The sequence below is a fragment of the Protopterus annectens genome, chromosome 13.part0, assembly GCF_019279795.1.
Source record: "Protopterus annectens isolate FY-2018-M chromosome 13.part0, PAN1.0, whole genome shotgun sequence".
Lineage (NCBI taxonomy): Eukaryota > Metazoa > Chordata > Ceratodontiformes > Protopteridae > Protopterus > Protopterus annectens.
This window is the reverse complement of record NC_056747.1, coordinates 356,944,826-356,967,632: the sequence shown is the minus strand read 5'-3', so window position 1 is coordinate 356,967,632 and position 22,807 is coordinate 356,944,826. Positions and strand designations below refer to the sequence as shown.

At 44.7% G+C, this 22,807-nt stretch overlaps 1 protein-coding gene across 1 annotated transcript in view; it reads right to left on the bottom strand.

Moving 5' to 3' along the window:
- Positions 1-22,807, bottom strand: part of TCF3 (transcription factor 3) — a 2,378,933-nt gene that overhangs the window by 2,181,945 nt on the left and 174,181 nt on the right. The window contains exon 3 of the mRNA XM_044054828.1: positions 13,566-13,635. Within this exon, the coding sequence (XP_043910763.1) occupies positions 13,566-13,635 (70 nt within the window). The remainder of the gene's footprint in view (positions 1-13,565; positions 13,636-22,807) is intronic.

The window sequence follows — 22,807 nt, the reverse complement described above, 5'->3', positions numbered from 1 at the left end:
GGTCTGCTGTTGCTGCTGGTTCAAAAGGTGATAGAGTCAATTTTTCTAGCACAAAGTTCAAGTCCCAGGCTGGTAATGGTGGTTTCCTTGGAGGTTTTACATTCTTGATTCCTCTGAGGAACTGCCTGAGCAAAGGGTGTGAAAAAACAGGTGGATCAAAGCTGTATTCTGCTGAAATAGCTGATGCATGGATCTTGATGGAGGAATAGGACAGGCCTGAATGAAGTAATTCGGCCAGATACTCCAGAATGTTGGGCATATCTATGTTTGATACATCTTTACCTCTTTCTGAGCTCCAAATGACAAACCTTTTCCATTTCCCAGCATAGTTTCTTCTTGTTGAAGGTCTGCGTGCTTCAAGAATAATGTCTTTAACTCTTTGTGAAAGCTGTGGATTAGCAGCTGCTATGTGATGTTCCATGCAGTCAGTTGCAACGTTTTTAGGTTTGGATGCATGGTGCTGTAGTTGTTCTGAGTTAGCATCAAAGGCATCAGGGGTATTGGCCACATATTGTTCCGAGACATGCTCCTCAGCAGTGGGTACCAATGTTGTCTTGGCCAGTTTGGAGCTATCAGGATTATCCTTGGACGTTCCTCCTTGATTTTTAGTAATACTTTGTGTATCAAGGGAAGAGGTGGGAATGCATATGCTGTTAGTCCCTTCCAGCTGAAGGAGAGCGAGTCCACTTTCCATGCTAGTGGGTGGAATGTCCTTGTGCAGAATTTTTTGAGCTGGTGATTGAGAGGTGATGCGAATAGATCTATCTGAGGCATTCCCCATTTCTTCGAGATGGTCTTGAAGATGTCCGGGTGCAGCTGCCATTCGTGGACATCCGATGTAGTCCTGCTTAACATATCTGCTAGAGAGTTTTCTTTTCCTGGTACAAATATTGCCTGTAACTGGATGTTGTAGCCGAGTGCCAGGGTCCACAGCTCCAAAGTCATTCTGCATAGGGGGTAGGAATGAGTGCCTCCCTGTTTGTTGATGTACCACATGACAGTGGTGTTGTCTGTCCTTATCATCAACTGGCCTTCCTTGAGAAATGGTCTGAACTTTTGGATTGCTAGTTTTACTGCCAGCATTTCTTTTAGGTTGATGTGCAGGTGGTCCTGTGTCCACAATCCTTGTACGCATTTGTCCAGCATATGTGCCCCCCATCCCAGGTCTGAAGCATCTGTTGTGATGGTCTGGCTTGCTTGACCTTTGCGAAAGGGCAGCCTGGGTTTGACTGGCATGTGTGAGCCCACCATAGGAACTCCTGTTTTAAGCATGGTATTAGTGGAATTTCCGTTTCTAGGCTGTGTCTGTGTTGGGACCATAAATTCTTTAGGTACCACTGAAGCTTTCTCATATGTAGTCTGGCAAATGGAACCAAGATTATGCATGATGCCATGAAACCCAAGGCCTGCAGTACCTTTCTTGCTGTTAACTTGTTCAGATTTGTTAGTGCCAAGGAGTAAAGAGGGAGTTCTTTTTGTTTTTCTGTAGTTAGGAATGCCATTTGCCTTACTGTGTCCAATTCCGCTCCCAGGAAAGTCCTTGTCTGGGATGGTATCAGCCTTGACTTTTGTAAATTGACTGTGTATCCCAGTGCTTGAAGCAAGTAAATGACCCTTTGTAAATCTGTTGTCAGCTTGCTTTTGTTGTCCCCTTGTATCAGACAGTCATCCAGGTATGGATAAATTTGAATTCCCTGTAGTCTGCAATGGGCGATTACTGATGCCAGGCATTTTGTGAATACTCTGGGCGCAGTAGATAAGCCAAAGGGCAATGCTGAGAATTGATAGTGCTCTGATCCTGCAAGAAATCTGAGGTATCTTCTGCAGATAGGTCGAATGGGGACGTGCAGGTATGCCTCCTTGAGATCTAGAGTTACCAGCCAACACTCCTTGCCCAGCATGGGAAGAAGTTGCTGTAGGGTCAGCATTTTGAATTTTGGGACAATGATGTAAGTATTTAGGGTAGACAGGTCTAGAATTGGTCTCCAACTTTTTCCTTTCTTGGAACTAGGAATAGTCTGGAGTAGAACCCCTTTCCTTGCTCTGATGTTGGCACTTTTTCCACAGCTCTCATGTTTGCTAATTCCATTATCTGTTGTAGAGCCTCTGTTTTTTGATTTGGAGGTAGGTTTGGCATTCCTCTTTTGACTGGTATAGTGTGGAAGTGGAACCGGTAACCTTGATCTATGGTTCGTAAAATCCACTTGTCCTTTGTTATGTGGTGCCAGTTTTTTGAAAATAAGGTTAGCTTTCCGCCTAGAGGAGCTGCTATTTGTTCCCTGGTAGGCGGGTTTAGGTTTAAGTCACTGTGGCTGTGTTAAGTAGAGGCAGGTGTTGATTCTGTGCCTCTGTTGTTACCTTGCCACTGTCGTCCTCTGTAGGCACCTCCTCTGTATTGGTTTCTGCCTCTGGAACGTCTATTCCTGCCCCTTTGAGGTCTTGTGGAGTCAGGAAAGGACCAATTTTTGGCAGGCCAGTTCCTGCTAAACCTTGGGGGTTGAACCTGCAAGAATTCTTTAACTGTCTGGACTGATTTTGCCTTTTCTTCCATTTTCTTCATAACCTGCTGGGCAGGCGTACCAAACAAACTTGATTTATCCATAGGAGCATCAAGCAATTTAGATTTAACATGATCCGGTAAAGCTTGCTCCTTTAGCCATGCATGCCTTCTAATTACTGTGCCAGTCATGGCTGATCTAAATGAAGCCTCCAGTGCATCATAGCCACATTTTAAAGAATGGTTACTAACCTGCTGTATGTTATTTACCATTTCTAATACATAATTCTTATCAAGAGATTCATCAGTGGTTAGCTTTTTAGTTAACTGATCAAGCATGAACTCTTGGTATTGTATCATGTGAAACTGACAATTTAAAGCTCTAGCTGAAAGAGTGGCTGAAGTGTAAACTTTTTTACCCCATCTGTCTAATGACCTTGCTTCCCTTTCAGAAGGAACAGGGTTTTTAGCTATAGTCGCGGCTACTGCCTTGGGACCCTGTGATATAGTTTCGGGGTCTGCAAGAGGGGCCTTGTAGAGGTGGTGATGAGTATCTGGCACCCTGTAAAATCTGTCTGGTTTGGCAGGGGCTGGGGCTAAAGAATCTGGAGCTGAGCAGGCATCATTGAAAGCATCATCCACCACAGAGAGAACAGGAGGGATAGCTAAGGGCCTGTGCTGTGGTAGGTGCAAAAAGGTCCTAAGTCTTTTCCTGGAGTCTGAAAAATCCTGTTGCTGCCATTGGAACTGTTCTCGCATGGCATGCAAGGTTTCCCCAAAGGAGAATTCTTCTGGAGGGGAAGCAGCTGGAATGGATTCTTCAGCATCAGAATCTTCAAAATTGGAGAAGGGAGCCTCTGGCTGGTCAGTTATGTCTGATTCATCAGCAGAATCATCAGAGGACACTGGCTCAGGGGGCTCTGCCCTAGGTCTCTTTCTGGGGCTGAGAGGCCCTGTCTGGGTGAGATTGAGATCCTCTAATTAATGAAATTAAATCTTCTGCCAAGGTAAGCATTTGAGAACTGGCAGAGGGCCTGGTGGAAGGGGGTTTAACAGGCACTATCTTAGTAGTCTTGGCTGCTTTAGCCCTGGCGAAGGCCTTAATGGACATGGCTGCTGGAGGCCTAGCAGCACCACGTGCTGGGGTAGAGACATCCAAGGGAATGGTGTCTGATAAGTCAGTGGTAAGCACCGTAGTGGATAAAATTTCTGAGGCCGATTCAAGAGTGTTAGCAGGGACCTCAGTTGTAGTGATAGTTTCAGGTGTAGTTTGATCAGTTTTCTCAGTTTCGGCCGAAACCGAGACACTCGCGGTTTGCTTAACCATGGTTTCGGCCGAAACCGCGGACCGCGAGTGTCGGTCTTTTTCTTTGCGTTTTTTGGCAGAATGCGAAGTCGGAGGGTCCGACGGCATAATGTACGCAAAGTCAGAACCGAAAAACTGTTCTGCAAACTCTGACCGACGTCTAAGCGTTCGTCGGTTGAAAGAAGCACAGGACGAACAAGCTGCTACGTTGTGGGCTGGGCCTAAACAGGGCAGGCAGTAAGAGTGGAAATCTTTGAGGTATTTGTTTCCCACAGGTTAAACAATTATTAACTTTTTCTGACATCGGCTGAGGCAAGAAAGAGTCCCCAATGGGGTACTTAGCTTTAGAAGTCTTCGAAGTAGTATTCGGTAGAAGTAATCTCTGGATCCGACCGACCGGCACTTGCGAACAGCTTCTGCTTCGGGCGCCACGCGGCAAGAAAGACTGAAGAAAATGGCGTCGGCTGATGCTTATATACCCGAAGACCAACAGAGATGACGTCGGGTGAAGTGCGACATCAGCCGAAGCCGGACCCGGACTTTGGAATCCGGCCGACTGAAGGGCTGCCTGATGACAGGACAACCCAGTTGTTATGACTGCAGATGCATCCATGAAGGACATCTTCACTTTAACATGGTCAGGCAAAGACTGATCCTTTAACCAAGCATGTCTACGTATCACAGCCCCAGTCATAGTTGCCCTACATGAAGCTTCCAGTGCATCATAACCACACTGAAGAAAATGGTTATTAACCTGCTGAGTGTTATGTATATGATCCTGCAATGCCTTTTTATCAATAGGCTCAGGAGAGGCTAACTTTTTCTGTAAATCATCCAGGAGAAAATCCTGGTACTGAAACATGTGAAAAAGGCAATTTAGTGACCTCATGGCCAAGGTAGTAGAAGTATATACTTTTTACCCCATCCCTCCACGGACCTTGCTACCCTGTCTGCTGGCAGTGGGTTTTTGGCAGAGGAGGTAGCCACTCCCTTGGGGCCCTGTGAAATAGTTTCTAGATCCACAGAGTGGGTCTTAAAAAGGTGCTTCTGAGTGTCAGGGACCCTATAATATCTGTCCGGCTTAACAGGAGCCGGAGGAAGAGAATCGGGGTTAGCACTGGAGTCGGAGAAAACATCATCCAAAACATCAATAACAGGAGGAATAGCTAAAGGCCTGTGCTGGGGAAGCTTGAGGAAGGTACGAAGCCTTTTCCTGGAGTCAGAGAATTCCTGACCCTGCCACTGAAAATGTTCCCTCATGGAATGCAGGACTTCACCAAATGAGAAATCCTCTGGAGGGGAGGCAGAGGGAATTGATTCCTCAGCATCAGAGTCCTCGTAGGCCTGGAAGGATTCTTCTTGGGCATCAGAATGTTCAGAATCCCCAGAGACTTCTTCCGAAGAGAGGTCGTCCGCCTGCTCAGTTCTGGGCCTTTTCTCTGCAGGTGGCTGAGAACCCCTCTCCGGATGAGGCTGAGACCCACTGATAAGGGAAATAAGATCAGCAGCCAGAGACATGATCTGCTTATCAGAAGAAGGGGCCTGGACAGTAGGTCTAGGATGGGCCTTGGCCTGACTGGCGGCCTTAGCACGTGCAAAGGCCTTGATGGACGTGGATACAGGAGGCCTAGCAGCCCCATGTGCAGGCGTAATCTTGTCCACAGAAATGGTGTCGGGTAGATCCAGAATTTCGGTTTCCGGAGGAAAATTAACAACCGGCACCGGAGAGATTTCCGAGACCGAAAGTAGTGTTAACGCTGTGTCGTCGGCCTGGAGCGGTAGATTTCCCACTTCCGAAGGAACCGGAGCACTAGCAGAGGGTTTGGGAGTAGCATCGGTAGTGGACCCGGGCCGAGGATGTCGGTCCCGGTCCTTGCGTTTTTTAGCAGATTGGGTAGTCGGTTGATCCGACGGCATGATATACGCAAAAGATTCACCGAAAAAGTCCTCGGCGAATTCTGCCCGGCGCCTGAGAGTGCGCTTATTAAAGCAAGCACAGGCAGCACAGGCCGAGACGTCGTGGTCTGGGCCCAGGCAAGGAAGGCAGAGAGAATGGAAGTCCTTATGAGGTATTTGTTTACCACAAGACAAACAATTATTAACTTTCTCAATTTGTTCTGACATCGGCTGAGGCAAGAATAAATGTTCCCCAACGGGGTACTTAGCTTTTAGATGACTTCGGTACTGAAAACACAGGAGCTGACCGACCGGCACTTGCGAACTGCTTCTGCTTCAGGCACCGCGCGGCAAGAAAGACTGGAGAAGATGGCGTCAGCCGATGCCTTTATATTCCAGCCGTGGTGACGTCGGAGAGGAGGCGACACCAGCAGACGCCGGACCCAGACTTTGGAATTCGGCCGACCGAGGGCTGCCTGAGGCAGGACAACCCATATGTTATGACTGCAGTTGCATTCTTGAAGGACATCATGCTGGAGGGATAGATTCCTGTCCCAGAGACTTCCCATACTCTGGAGCAAACTACCTACCTATATCAAACAAAGCTCCTCATTCGTACTCAAGACAAATCTTGATGATTGGATGGGAGACAGGAAATTCACCCAGGGATCACTTCTGTGGCTCTGTTTGACAGGGGCACATGAAAGTACATTTCTTGGGTGGCAAAAGCCAATAGCCTAGTACCTACCTATGAACCTATACCTTTGTTTATAAATTGCGCAATACAAAAGGATTTCCTCACCACTGTAGGCATGTGATGATCAAAGACTAGATTACTGTGTGTCCCCAAGTACCAGACTACTGGGTCAACCCCTAAGGGGTGTGTTGTCAATATGACAGTTACCAAGGATGGATGACTTCCCAAAGGATACTATGTATGTTTTTCAGCTTATCCCGGTTAGGAGTCGCCACAGCGGAACTCCGGTCCGCTAATGATTGGCAGTTGATTTTTATGGTGCAGAGTTGCCAGCCCGAAGCCCAGCCTTCAAAGAAGGCACACCCATTCACGCACACACCTACCTGCATGTTTTTAGACATCATTTGACCTCGGGGAAGACATGCAGTCTCCAGACAGAAGGCGCTCCAGCCGAGAATCGAATGGGAGAACCTCTTGCTGTGAGGCAACAATGCTAACGCTGCACCACGTGGCCAGCATTTCTTGGCATTTAGTTTTGGTCCATGACTCTGACACCAGTTTGTCTGTGTCAGCCCCGCTTGGAGAACATTTGTGTCGGTGTGAGATTCAATGACAGCTCCTAATTTGCAATCATCTGCAAATGTAGTCAGCCAGAGACCATTGATACTGACCTTGACTTCTGAGAAGTAAATGCCAAAAAGGAGAGGCCCAACGACTGATCCCTGAGGGACTCCACTTGTGACTGGCCTTTTTGTAGAGGTGGACTCCCCAATTCTAAATTCCTGGGTACTATGAACCAGTTGGCTATCTGCTGGGTAACGTGTGTTTGTACCCAACCTCCTGAGTTTGTCAACAATGCCCAAGTGGGGTATTAAGTAAAATGACTTGGCCAGGTCAAGGTAGGCAGTGTAAACAATTTTGCCCTCATCCATTGCTTTGGTGAACTTCTCAAAGTAGTCCACCAGGTTGAGTAGGCATGATCTGCCCTTGAAACCAAACTGGGTTGGGTCCAGTGTCTGGAGGTTTACATCTCTACTGATCATCTTCATGATAATTCTTTCCATGATTTTATATACAAGACTAGTGAGAGACTTATGGCCTGTACTTTACAGGGTCTGTAGATAGGAAACAATCATCCCTCTACACAAAGGTGGGCTTTCTCCATTCATGAGGCACGAAGCCTGTTTGGAGGCTACAGTTAAACAGTAATTCCAGAGGCCCTGGCAGATCATGTTTCAAGTTATTTAAAAGTAAGGTGTACCCCAGGTAAGACAGTGAGCATAAAACATTTCATGACGAACTGCATGTTATTTTTGTTAAGCAATTCTATATAGTGAGCAGTTGTTTGTCTTTTCAGGTTTTCCCGGTTAGGGGTTGCCACAGCGGAACTCCGGTCCGCTAATGATTGGCAGTAGATTTTTTTTATGGTGCCGGGTTGCCAGCCCGACGCCCAACCTTCAACAAAGGCACACCCATTCACGCATGTTTTTCGGAGGCCACTCAACCGTGGGGAGTACATGCAAACTCCACATAGAAGGCACTCCAGCCGTGAATCGAACTGGATAACCTCTTGCTGTGAGGCAACAATGCTACCGCTGTATGGGTAAGAAAAAAAGAAAGAAAGATAGTATGCAAATTTCAGAAATATTTTACTGAGGTATGAAAAGTGTTAAGCATTAATCTTCCAAGATGGCTGCATATTCAGTTAACAGCTTAACTCTTGCTTTCCCAGTGTGGAAACAGAATTTCAGAAGGCCAGTAGACTTTTGAGTTTATACCTAAATTTAAGGAACTGGCTAGTAAGTGTACTTGCCTGGATGCTAGAAAAAAACAAACATTCAGAGCACCTGGAAACAAATCGGTGACAAAAAACTGAGGAAGAAACACTGACTGGGGAAAATTCTGGAGTTGATCAGCAAAAAGCAATGCAACCCCTAGACATGACTTCCAGTAACCTACAGGAAGATGCCAAACAACTGCACGTCTTCTTTCGGCTTTTTCTCAGTTAGGGGTTGCCACAGAGGATCACCTTGTCCGCTCATTACTGGCAGTGGAGTTTTATGGTGTCTAGCTGCCAGCCTGGCGCCCAACCTTCCACAGAAGGAACACACACACACACCTAGGGCAACTTAGAGTGTAAAATCAACCTACAGCATGTCTTTGGGATGTGGGAGGAAACCCACACGACACAGGGAAGACATGCAGACTCCGCACAGAAGGCACCCCAGCCGAGGATTGAACGAGAACACCTCTTGCTGTGAGGCGGCAACGCTAACCACTGCGCCACCGTGGCCGCCCACAAAACAACTGCACACATCTTTAAAATAAACAAAACACTGCTTAAAGTATATCAAAACAAGCAACAAAAGACTGGAAAAATGGAAGAAGCTTTAAACAGATATTCAGGTGAGGTGATAAAGCTGCAAAAATCAAAAGCTGAAATGAAGTAAAGATTGGCTGAGACTGTACAGGAAGAGACGTTTAAAAAATACTAGAATTAGAGAGAGCACATATGTAAAACTATTAGTTATGTATTTACCATAACTTGGTATCTATGTTGTCCTTTTCTCATTCTGCTTCTCTGATGGGTTACGGATCTGATCCTCACATCCAACTTGGCTGCCTACTACAGACTTCAGCTTCCAGGCTCAAGCTTCTCCCATACCCATAATCCTCTCTGCCCTAACTCAACCTCCTCAAATACAGTTTACTGCCTCTTCTAGAAAGGAGACGGAAAGAAAAGGGAGCCAACGGCTCAACTTGGACTGTAGGTTCCAGCAAAGACTTTTCCAGATCCTCTAGAAACAGTTTTTGGAGGGGGATGGCTGAGCGTGAAGGTAAAGCAGAATGAGAAAAGGACAACAGAGATACCAAGTTATGGCAAGTACATAACCAATAAGTCTGATGTTGTCCTTCTCATTCTACTTCACTGACGGGTCAGAGTCCCCAGCTACTTGATTTCTTGGGTGGCCTCAGGGAAGGATATGCCAGAGCACAGTGGAGCCAAAGGATGTTCTGCTCCTGGAGACAGTGTCCAATTTATAATGGGTCATGAAGGTACGAGACTTAACCAGGTAGGTACAGCACAAATGCCATGAATAGGAATTCTAGATGAAAAGGCCATTGATGCAGCTATGGTTCTTGCTGAATGGGCTTTTGGAAGGCTAGGCAACTTCACACCATTTTTCTCATAAACAAAATATATGCAACTGGTTATCCACTTTGGTATTGTCACTTTAAAAACTGCTTGACCTTTATGGTTAGATGAAAAAGACAAATCTCTGTTCTGATTTCCTGAATTGTTTTGTTCTATGAAGGTAGAAACTTAACTGTCTGAGAATATCCAAGGAATGAAACATATATTCTCATTTTGTTAGAATAGTTAGGAAAGAACACTGGTAAGTGAATGCACTGATTTATGTTAGATTCTGTGCCTACTTTTGACATGAATGAAGGATTAATACAGAGGAAAACCCTGTCTTGTCAAAAATAATATAAGGAGGCTTGGACAAAACTGCCTGCAATTCATAAACTTTTTCTGAGGTAATATCAACGAGAACAGGAGACTTCCAGGATAAATATTTCAAGTCACAATTGTTAGCCCATTCAAATGGTCTTTGGGTCAAAGCTTGGAGGATGACAGACTGCACAGAGGAGTCGGGTCCTTGTGCGGAGGTCAGAAAAGAAAAACACCTTTCATAAAAGCTTTACATAATATGGTTAAAGCAATACATCCCAAAGGCAATCCCAAATGAAAACTGCATAGGGTCACTAACTGGAGCTCAACAGTCACAAAACTAGAACCTTCTTTAAAATAAGGACGCCAGAAAAGAAAGAACTGAGGGAACAGGTGCTGAAAAAGGATCAATATAATTATTAGCAGCCCAAATAGAGAATCTTTTCCACTTGCTTTTATGTACTTTCTTGGTGTAAACTTTCTGGAAAGCTAGTATGATAGCTTTGACTGGTGAAGAAAACCTGGACCCTCTGGCAATCATGGGAATGGGAGAAACCATACAGCTAACTTGAGTGGGGGAGATCTGGGTGAAGTCCTAGTGTGGGGTGAGTGAGAAGGTCCGGTTTGGGTTCCAGTATCCATGGTGGGCACTTGGTGTGACCAGAGAAAGGGGAACCAAATATGATGAGGCCAAAACGGGGCAACGAGGATCACATTGCTCTTTCACAGTTTGCCTTTCTGAAGGAAAATTGGGATCAGAGGAAGGCAAGTATAAACAAGACGGTGGGGGGGGGGGGGGGGGCAATCATGGACCAGACCATCTCTGTGAGAACTCCCTGAAGGAGGGATCACAGCAAAACAATTGCTGCACTTGTTGTGAGGGGATGCAAACAGATCGCAGCAGGAAAGACCACAATGGTCAAATATAATTTTCACTACTGACTGAGGAACCACTCGTGGGGCATCAGAATGTACCTGCTGAGTCTGTCTGCCAATGTTGGATTTTCCTGGTGCATGTGCTGCAAGTAGAAAGCAGTGTGAAGAGATTACCCATTCACAAACCCTCATGGCCTCTCTGCACAGACGGTATGAATGGGTTCCACCTTCCTTGTTGACACAACAGATGACTGATGTGTTGTCCGTGTGAATCACAATGGGTCCCAGAGGAAGGATATCCAGAAAGGCTTGCTGTGATAGCAGGACAGCTCATCTCCAGGACATTGATATGCAACCCGGTCTCTAGTAAAGTCAACATGCCTTGGACCATCTTCCCATAAAAATGAGCCCCCACCCTAGGTGGGAAGCATCCATAATCATTGTGGCTACTGGTAGGTGGATAAAAGGCCTGACTACTGTCAGTCCAAGTGAATACACCATTCTAGAGGACTTCTGCAAATACTGGTCAACCTGATAGAAACTGGCGTAGAACTGATCACTGAAGAGTCGCTGTCCATTGCAGAATGCGCATATAGTATCTCGACAGAGGAACCAAGATTAGAGCAGCTGTCATAGACCCCAGGGCCCAAAGAATCAATCTGGCAGGAGGAGAAGGATGACAAAGTATGACTTGGATCTGAAGAATCAAAGTGTTGATGCAATGTTGGGACAAGGAAGTTATTTGCGCAATGATGTTCAGCTGGGCTCCAATGAATTCCAATGTTTATACCGGCAATGAATGTGACTTCTCCAGATTTATGGAGATGTCTAAGAAATGGGATATCCAATAGAGATTGTCCCTGGCCAGAGATAGTTGACATTTGGTGGGGGCATTCAAGAGTCAATCGTCTAGATACGGGAATACCTGAAACCCTTGTAGTCTTGAGATGAGCTGGGACCACTGCCATGCATTTGGGAAGCATCCGGGGGGCTGTGGTGAGACCAAAGGGCAGGGCTCTGAATTGGAAGTGATGGGCTCCCATGCGGAAGCGTAGGTGTCTCCTGGAGCACCTGTCTATTTTTAGGTGATAGTACGTGTCCTTTAAGTGCACAGAGCACATCCAATCATCTTTCCTTAATACCGGAAGGACCGACTGAAATGTCACCATCTGGAACTTCTCTTTCTTTACATATAAACTGAGCCTGCTTAGGTCTAGGATAGGTCTCAGGTTCCTTGTTTTCTTTGTCACAAAAAATGAAATTTGAGCAAGTTCCGGATCCTCTTTGCTCGGCTGGGACCTCTTGGATGACACTCTTTTGCAGTAATTTTTTGATTTCTATAATTGCCAACTCCCACTGGCTGGGTGAAACACTGGGGAGTTTATTTTGAATTTCTGGAGAGGTTAGAGATGAGAGAATGCAGTAGCCTCTGGATATTATGCTTTACATACAAGCATATGTCATTATTTGGTCTCAGGCTCCTGGTGGCAAGGAAAAACGGCGCCCCCAACTGCCTTCAGAGTCTGACAGTCGGGCATAGCTTCTTTTGTAGTTCGAGGAATTGAGAGTCCCCCCCCCCCCCCCACTACTGCAGAGGTGTTTAAGCAGTCACTGCACTGAGAGACCCTTGCAGAATCAATTCCTCAGACTACAAAAGAAAACCCTGAACAAAGGCCTGCAGTTCAATTACTTTTCTGGCAGTGGCCAAAGGCCTGCAATTAAATTACTTTTCTGGCTGTAGCTGGATAACTTCTAAGTATAGTGCAAAACAAGGTCTGAGCCAACATAAAAGAGAGAGCGATTAGAGAGAGAAAAGCAGCAGTCCTTTCACAAAAGTTAAAGAAAATAAGTGACCCCTCCCAAATCCTATTACATGTCAATGGCATGGGAATTCAAAGTTACTTCCTTATGTCTGGCATGAGTCATACAAAGTATTATAAGAAAGAGAAATGGTTGATGGAGAACAAGATCACACTGATACATCAAGCCCCATTGGTGGTAGCCATGTTGTGGAAAACGGGCTAAAATTACAAATAAATCACTTAGAGTGATTTTAAGGTGTTAAAATAGGTCAGGAAACAGAGTGAAAAAAAGATTTAGTCCTAGGTTGGCGTTTTCCTTCAAGCTGATGTACCTCTTCAACTACTAGCATCACTTCACTGAAAGACGACGCTCTGGGGGAACGGAAGAGCTTTAAAAGACTGGCCAGTCACAAACAGCTTGCAGGCAAGACATTTCAAGAGTGAAGACTAACAATGAATACCTGTGCTATTCCTTTAGCAGAAGAAGCTTCAAATGCTACAAAAGCAGGAATGCAGCTTCCAGTGTTTCAGGCTTACACATGCTTTGACAAAGTCCCTGTAATGTGGTATAAGCAGTGCAGCGTTTGCACAAAACAAAGCAACGTCAACTGATAACCAAGAATGCACAAAATAAATTTAGATCTCTGATGAAACGATAAAACTATGCCTGGATAATGGTAACCAAATAAGCACAGGTGCAACACAGTCAGGAAACAGGAAATCTTAAATCAAAAAATTCCACAGAATTTTTTTTTTTTTCCCCTCTACAGCTTTGGAATTCTTAACCATTGGAAGAGATGACAATGTGGGAGAAGCATACTGCAAGCAAATTGAAAAGTACTGCCATGACCATAAGATTGTGCTCACTCCATACTTCTATGATCCATATATAGTTAAAAAACAAAAAATGCAAACAAACATTTCACATCACTGAAACATTGTCTATGCTCCAAACTTTTACCAGTTTGCAAAGTCAAACCTCTGTGGTACAATTCTAAACAGTCAAAAGTCGGATTAAGTAAATCTTGCTATACCTCCTCCAAACTGGTTGCTTGCTAATGTTGTTGGTCTATTCTTTCCATTAGCCACTGGTAGAGGAAACATCTAAAAAACAAAAACAAAAAAATAACTATCAAAAAACCTCAGCTGATGGAAAACAGCAATACAAAACAGTTGACTTTTTTTGCCTTTCCTTAATCCCTGCAACTTCACCATCAGGGTAATACAGGTGTGTATGTTAACTTACCATAATAGTAAAAGTGTGAATGATTACTGCTGTAGTATTTTTTTAATATGTATGGGTTATAACCTGTCACTTCTGCAAAGCCACTCCCCTCTCTCCATCCCCTGTGCTTTTTATGTCAAGGTGTGGATGTGTTTTTGCTTTCAAATCTTAAGGACACCTGCCACACACTCAAGGTCCGAGTACACAATGTTGCAGTACTGATGCTTGGGGGTCTTCCTGCCATGCAGAAGTCTATGACTGGCTTGATTTCCAGAGTTTTTGCATCAGCTCTAGCTGATAGACATCCAAAGATGGAAGCCTGGACATCAGGGTTATAAGAAGGGCACCAACGGCGCCATAAGCAATTAACAAGCAGTCTGATGCTAGAGTATAGCACAATTTCCACAGTTGTCCACATTTGAGTGAGAAAGAGGACGACCATAGGAGGCAGAGGGGGGATGATAGAAATGATTACTATCTGCAGTAAACTCAACTCCTTATACCCAAGCAAGGTGGAAAAAAGTGGAGGGGTTAGAGAGTAGGAGCATACTGCAACACCAATCTACTTCAACAGCCACAATTATAAGTGGGACACAACTGCACTATGATCTTCACTGTTAAGTGTTGTACTATTCTTAAAAGAACACCCAAAGCCAGCAGTTAGAGTCATACAGATGAGCTACCACCCAAGAAATAAGAGTTTGCAGGACAGCAGTAGCAAAACCTGCTGTAGCCCTGGAGACATTGCTAGATTAGTGTTTTGTAAAGATGTGCACAGAATTCCATGTGGCTGCCTCTAGGATAGCCTAGGTAGGGACTCCATTGAGGAACGTAGTGGTTGCTGCCCCATGCCTGGTGAAGTGCGCTTTAATAAAACCAGGTAGAGTTTCTTTCATGTTGAAACAGAATTTAATGCAGTTGGCTAGCCATTTGGAAATGTCTGTGTGGAGACAGCTTTACGCTCTTCGCCCTCTCCAAAAGATGCTAGTAATTACTCTGCCTTGCTCTAGCAGGGTTTTTTTTTTGTCCCGTCTAGAGTATCTGATTTACCAGTGTAAACCCAAGGAACGAAATACTGGTTCTGTCTTATTCTGTGGATTTGGGAAGGTGACTAGCAAATGGTGGATATCCTGCTTGAGGTAAGTTCTGATACCACCTTAGGCAAAACAGATGGGTTTGTTCTAAGGGTTACCCCTATCCCAGTGAAAGGCTCTTAGGAAGTTAGTTAGGAAGTTACTAGGCTATTGGCCCTGAGGCCCTCACGAGCCTAGTCAAGAATTTAGCCCACGATCTGATAAGTCAGCACCCGATATCCCTGTCTATCAGGAATAGGTGGAATCCCAGGGGTGTATTTTCTGTTCCCCATCCAGTTAACCAGGTTGCGCTTAGAGAGGGTTAATGAGGTACTCTGTTTGACGTGTAGAGGGAGTATTCCACAGAAGAGGGAGTCTCCAGGAAACAAATCTGTCCAGCCAACACAAAGCTAGGTTGAGGTAGAACATGCAGGTTACTCGTGTGGAGCTTGACTTGTGGGTATGCAGCACTCCCATTAAGGTGGGATCTGAGATTGCTTTGTATGGACAGAGAGAGGCCACCTCTGAAAAGTCTGTATGAGACTGAGTAGAGGGACAGGGCTTTAGCCTGTGTTAGGTAGATGCTTGAAGCCCTGGATTTTCCTGATGAGGAACCTCTGTAGTCTCTCCAAGCTGCTGCATGTGCTTTGTGAGGTACATACTGAAAGAATAATGGGTCTTATAAGGGAAGAATACAAGGATGTTATGACCTCCTTGTCCCTGGATGAGATACCCTTTCTAATGACATGGGCCATGTAGAAAGCTTTCCCTACAAAGGGGGCAATATGGTGGTAAAAAGTCAGTTTGTTCTCAACCTGGGTATCCAATTCCCTCACGAATGACTGCGTGCTTAGGACCATGTTATTAACTCATGACGTCCGAGTGACGCCTCTAAGCATCAAATACTGCTTGTTCATATTTGCATCAATAATTCCAAAACCATGCTGTGTATAAAGTTTTAAAAGATTTAATCTTAAAGCTTTCACAATGGCAAACTGCACTGATATTGGATTTCTCTGTCTAGTGCAGGTAAAGAGCAACTGTTGTTTTGATAATATTAATTTATATAGATATAATTTTCACATTTTTCTAAATATCTCAACACCCAAGTAATACAACTCCTTAATCTCTTATGAAACCTCTCAGCTAGATGAACAAAATGCTGCTGACAGTATGTGTGTAATTTGAATGTTTGCGGAGATATTGTAAGTTGTTTACAAAACATTACAAATGTAATACTTACTGTGACTTATAAAATTCAGTTTAAGACCTAGAACATAAATACTACCATTATAAAATAACTTGTGCTGAAGGGTTTGCTATTTCTACTTCTTTCATAATCCCTCTGGTTCCAGAGATATCCACATTTGTTTGAAATGTGAGGATATAATTTGATTCTGCGAAAAGGCTGAGGCTCCGCTCATTGGAAGCTACAGTGTGAACTTCCTGAGCTCCACTGGAGTGAATTAATGTGGTAATTTGTGGGGATGATGATGCATTTTTTGGCATTCAGTTTGAGGCCATGTTTCTGGGACCAGTCATCTGTTTGAGTGAGACCTTAAAGTATGTCCACATCACTAGGGGAACTAATGACAACCCTCAGCTTGCAGTTATCTGCAAACTTGGTCAGCCATAGCCCACTGGTTTTGAACTGCACCTCAGAAAAGTATATCACAAAGAGAGGCCCCAAGACCGATCACTGGGATGCACCACTCATTACAGGTCTACTGCTTGAGATGGGTTCCGTCAGTGAGCTAGTTTGCTACCCATCTGGTAATGTACAGATTGATGCCTAGTTGAGAGACTTTAACTGTTATCCCACAGTGGGGCACAGTATCGAAGGCTTTGGCCTGGTCAAGGTAGGCAGTGTGCACAGTCTTCCCTTCATACATGGTTTTGGTGACTAAATAAAGTCAACCAAATTTAATAGACATGACCCCTCCTGGAGGAAAACAAACTGTACGGGATAGAGTGTTTGAAGGATGCCAATGTCCTCTTAAATGAGGTCCATAATATTCCATTCCATGGCCTTGCAGACCAGGATAGTTAGGCTGATGGGTCTATACCCTTTTGGATGGGTAGAAGCTCCACCTTTAAGCAAAGGTATGACTGTGACTGTCGTCCACTCAGGTGGGACGAAGCCGGTAATCGGGTTCTGGCTGAGTAGGGTGGCTAATGGTGCTGCAAGTTCCTGCCCGAGTTCATGTAGGATGCAGCCTGGGATGTTATCGGGTCCCACTGAGGCTGTATTTTTTGCCTTTGAGAGGGCAGTGATGACTTGCTCCCTAGAGATAAGGGGAGGGGGTCAGGTGCTGGGGATGTCCTGATTTACTGAAGGGGGGCAGACAGGGGTGAGGTTTTCACCGAAACAGTCTGCCAGCAGGTTGGCTATATCTACGGCGTTTGTTTATGTGGTGTCCTTGACCACCACTTCTGAGCAGATCTGAATGCTTCCTTGGAGACTGCGGACATATGTGAAGAAGGCCTTATGATTTTCTTTAGTAGACGTGGCCAGTTTGGACTTGAAGTTTGCTTTGGAGGATTTCACTAGTGGTCTTATTTGCTTGTTCAGGCTACGGAGAGATTGCTTCCAATTAGGCACCTTCTCCTTCTTGGTCCTGGACCGCAATTTTTTTCCTTTTAGAACAGAGTTTATTTATTCCAGATGTCCAACCAAACAGGTTTACTCTTTCCTTGAGGAAAAGGATGATTTTGTCCTGTGTGATATTCCTGATTCCATGCAGCTATATAAATGCTCATATGGTACTTTGGTGTAGGTTTGGACGTATGTGCATGGGTAGTCCTTATCAACCGGTTAAGAAAAAAGGGGGAGAAGTAACTGAAGGGGGGGGTGCTATTACTAAGCAGTTCACCTGTGGGCTGTTTGATTCAAACTCAGCACAATTTAAAGCTCTTCAGTTCCAGAGCTCCGACTCCTCCCTACCTATAATGCCCTGGTTTCTACCTCAACACCTCAAACTGAGTTTGCCCTCTGTAAAAGTAATATTCCAAAGCACAATCATGCTATTTGCTAGTGAATTAACTCCCATGGTGGCTCATTTTTAAGTGATATGAAAAAAGACATGATATAGTTATATGACACAGGCAGTAATGACTGCCTACTGACGGGAATGCCAATGTCAACCGGTCCTCAGAGGCTTGTGAGAATTTGGTAGGGGGTAGGAGGGAGGGATGTTGAACTGGATGAAAATCAGATCACATGGATCTAATCTTTATAGGAAGTACAAAACCTTCATAACCAATATTGTCTGTTTTCATCTGATTCAACTGCAGGACAAATTCCCAAGCACACAGATCTGGGTGGTATCAAGAAAAGGCACTCCTGAGAATGGTGGAGTCAAAGGATAAGCAAGACCTAGACTTCATCCAGCTTATAACGTGACACATGTGAACTGCTGAACAAGTAGCAACTGCACAGACATAATGAATAGTAAACCTAATAGCAAAGGCTTTAGAAGTGGCCACAGCCCCTGTGGAATGATACTTGGGCTTAGATTTTAAGGACAGACCCTTATTATTAAACATAGAATACAATCAGATATCTGTCTAAACAGAGTAACCATAGAAAAGTACAGTTTTGTACCTACCATAAATGTAGATGTTCGAAGATCCACATTGCTGCAGTCCTAACACTTGGGGTAGTCCGCTGTCCCAGTCGGCCCGAATACCAAAGTATAAGGCTGACGTCGGTCAAGGCGCATTATTCTGACGTCAGGACGTCAGGGTACAAATGCGCATGACCGACGTCATATCCTCAGTCTTTTCTTGCCCCAGATGTCAGAAGACCCTAAAAAGATAAGGCCAAAACCAAAAAACACCAAACACTCCTGTACCAAATATATGTACAATATATACAAATTTACAAAAGTACAACCCCACCCACACAACCACCCCTAAACACAGAGGGGAAGGAGGGAGGGTAAATTGGACTGCAGCAATGTGGATCTTGAACATCTACATTTATGGTAGGTACAAAACTGTACTATGTTCTTCATCTCACATTGCTGCAGTCCTAACACTTGGGTAGAATCCCAAAGCAGAGGTAAGGGAGGCTGGCAAATCATAAAGAAGCAGGAGCTGTCAACATGCCCTGCAAAATAGCCGTGGCAAAACCAGCCCTAGATTTAGAGTAGAGAGGAAGGTGGTAATGCTTAGAGAAAGTATGCACTGAACTCCAAGTAGCTGCCTCCAAAATATCCTTAGTTGCCACCCCTTAGAAATGCTGTTGAAGTGGCAGTAGCCCTAGTGGAATGAGGCCTAATCCCAGCTGGAATCTCCTTGCCATGATGGGAATAACAAAATGCAATGCAAAACCCAATCCACTTAGAAATAGTTTGTTTTGACACAGGCTTGCCCTGAGAACTCAAAGCAAAAGAAACAAACAACTGCTGAGACTGCCTAAAATCCTTAGTCCTGCTTAAATAATAACGCAACTGCCTGTGTACATCTAAAGTGTGCAAAATCTTTTCCCCTTATTTTGGGGATCTGCATAAAAAGTAGGCAAATGAATAGTTTGGTTTAAAGCCACACTAGAGACCACCTTAGGCATAAAGGAAGGATTAGTACGTAATGATACCCTATCCTTATGGAAAATCAAAAAAGGCTCAACCGACATAAGGGCCTGCAATTCAGAAACCCTTCTTGCAGAAGTAATGGCCAACAAAAAAGCAGTCTTCCATGACAAGTATTTCAATTCAGCAGTAGCCGCAGGCTCAAAAGGTTGTAGAGTAAGTTTCTCCAACACAAAATTGAGGTCCCAAGCAGGAGTAGGAGCTCTACGTGGGGGTCTTATATTCTTTGCCCCTCTAAGAAATTGCTTGAACAAAGGATGAGAAAACAATGGTGGGTCACAATCATAGTGAGCTGAAATTGCTGCAGCATGAATCTTAATGGAAGAGAAAGACAAACCTTTGTCCAATAACTCAGTAAGATATTGAAGAGCCACACTCAAATTAGGCTCAGAAACCTCCAAATCCTTTGCTGCACTCCAAAATAAAAATCTCTTCCATTTTTCTGCGTACACTTTCCTTGTACTAGGTCTTCTGGCTTCCATAATCACATTCAAAACTTGTTGAGGAAGTTGAGACCTGCTGTGGTTCAAAACAGAATATGCCAGGCTGTTAGATGAAGAGAGTGAAGCTTGACATTGAGTAGATGACCGTCCCTCTGAGACAATAGGTGTGGAATCAAAGGTAAAGGCCATGGAGGCTTCCTTACCAGACTCCTCAGTAATGGGTACCAGTGTTGCCGAGGCCAATCTGGAGCTATTAAAATCATCCTTGGCTTGTCTTGTCTGACCTTTAGGAGTACCTTTGGGAGGAGAGGCAGAGGTGGAAAGGCATACACATGAAGATTTTTCCAACTGAAAGAAAGAGCATCCACTTTCCAAGCTGTGTGATGAAACCTTTTCGGGCAAAACGTTGGCAGCTGGTGGTTTAGTAGAGAAGCGAACAGATCTATGTCTGGAGTTCCCCATGACACTGTCAATTTCCGAAATACATGAAGATCCAGTTTCCACTCGTGGGGATCCATGATTTGCCTGCTTAACACATCTGCTAAGGAGTTCTGTGCTCCCGGCAGAAACCTTGCCTGAAGATTTAGTTGCAAGCTGAGCGCAGTCTCCCACAAAATCATTGCTTGCCTGCATAGAGGATAAGAATGTGTTCCCCCTTGTTTGTTGATGTACCACATGACAGTTGTGTTGTCTGTTAGAATCAACACCTGCCCTGGAAGAAGTAACTCCTTGAAAGCCATTAATGCAAACTGGACTGCTAACATCTCCTTCATGTTGATATGTAGATGCTGTAGTCTGGCAGGCCACTTGTCTTGTATCCACTTTCCATTCAGATGAGCTCCCCAAGCTATGTCTGAGGCATCTGTCGTTAGAATCTGACTCGCCTCTGGCCGGGTCACAGAGAGTCCCTTGTTTAGGTGACATTCCTGAGCCCACCACAAAAATTCCTTTTGAATGCAAGGTATTATTTGAATGACAGTGTCCAAATCCTGGCAGTGCTGTGTCCATACATTTTGAGATACCATTGTAGCTTCCTCATATGCAGTTTGGCATTGGGAAGCACCAGAATACAAGATGCCATGAACCCTAAGGCTTGAAGGACTGTCCTTGCAGTCAGCCCGGACTGAAGAGATAGTTGATGGAAGTAAAGGGAAAGATTCTTTTGTTTGTCCGGGGTTAAAAGGCCATCTGGGTTGCTGTATTCAGTCTCACACCCAGAAAGCACATGTCTTGAGAGGGTACTAGACTGGACTTTATTTCGTTCACAGAATACCCCAGGCATCTTAGCACTGCTATCACATATTCCAAATGCTGAAAAGGTCTTCCTTTTCTTGAGCCAGAATCAGGCAGTCGTCCAAGTAAGGATAGATTTGTATTCCTTTTAGCCTGAAGTAAGCTATCACTGGAGCCAGAACTTTTGTGAATACTCTGGGCAGTAGATAAGCCAAAGGGCAATGCAGAGAACTGATAATGGAATTCCCAGCTCGAAAACGCAGATACTTCCTGCAACTTAGTCTGATAGGCACATGAAGGTAAGCCTCCTTGAGATCTAAAGTTACCATCCAGTGATCTTTTCCCAGCAGAGGTAAAAGCTGTTGTAACGTCAACATTTTGAACTTGGGAATGTCCAGATAAGTGTTGAGGATAGATAAATCCAAAATTGGTCTCCACGTGTTCCCCTTTTTGGTACTAGGAACAGGCGAGAATAAAATCCTAGGCCCCTTTCTGGCACAGGAACCGGCTGAATGGCCCCTATTTGGAGTAACAGAGAAATTTGCTTGTGAGCCTCTTTTCTTTGTAGAGGAGGAATGTCTGGCATGCCTTTGAAAGGAGGCAAGGTATGGAAATAAAACCTGTAACCGTGGTGAATGATATCCAATACCCATCTGTCTTGGGTAATTAAACTCCAATTTTCTTTGAAAAGTGCCAGCCTTCCTCCCAAAGGTGCTGCCAGACGAGAAGGCTCTGGCAGCTGAAAAGGCAGGTCATTGGGTCTGTTTACGAAAGGACTGACCCCTGCCCTCACCAGAAGACTGAGCAGGTGAACTCCCTGTTCTAGGCCTAAAAGAACCTTGAGCTCTGCCCCTACCACGTCTAGACCTACCCCTAGACTGGGAATCATAAGAAGGATATGTCCACCCCTTAGTAGGCCAATTTCTACTAAACTTGGAGGCTGAACCTGCAAAAAATCTTTAACAGTCTGCATAGACTTAGCCTTGTCCTCCATTTTCTTTAAAACTGCTTCCACAGGCGAACCAAACAACACATCAGATTGTAACGGAGCATCTAAAATCCTTGTCTTAACATGCTCAGCCAAATTCTGATCCCTCAGCCAGGCGTGCCTGCGAAGAACAGAACCAGTGGCAGCCACCCTCGAAGAGGCCTGTACAGCATCAAAACCACATTGCAAAGAATGCTTACCCACCTGTTCAGAAACATGAACTAAATCCTGCAACTCTTTACACTCAATACCTTCCGCCAGAGCATCCACCTTAGACTTCAATTGTGAAAGGAGATAATTTTGGTATTTTAACACGTGGAACTGGCAATTCAAAGCCCTCATGGCTAAAGTGGAAGAAGTATACACCTTCTTTCCCCATCTATCCAAAGCCCTTGCCTCTTTATCAGGAGGAACAGGATTTTTAACAACAGAAGCCTTAACACCTTTAGGCCCCTGAGAAACAGTTTCTGGGTCTGCCCTAGGACTCTTAAAAAGATACTTATGAGCTTCAGGCACCCTGTAATACCTATCCGGTTTAACTGGGGCAGGAGGCAAAGAATCAGGGTTCAGGGAAGCCTCTGCAAAAACATCTTCCACCACATCCAGAACAGGAGGTATAGCTAAAGGCCTATGCTGGGGTAGAAACAAAAATTCCCTAAGCCTTTTCCTGGAATCAGAGAAATCTTGACCTTCCCATTTAAAATGCTCCCTCATGGAATGAA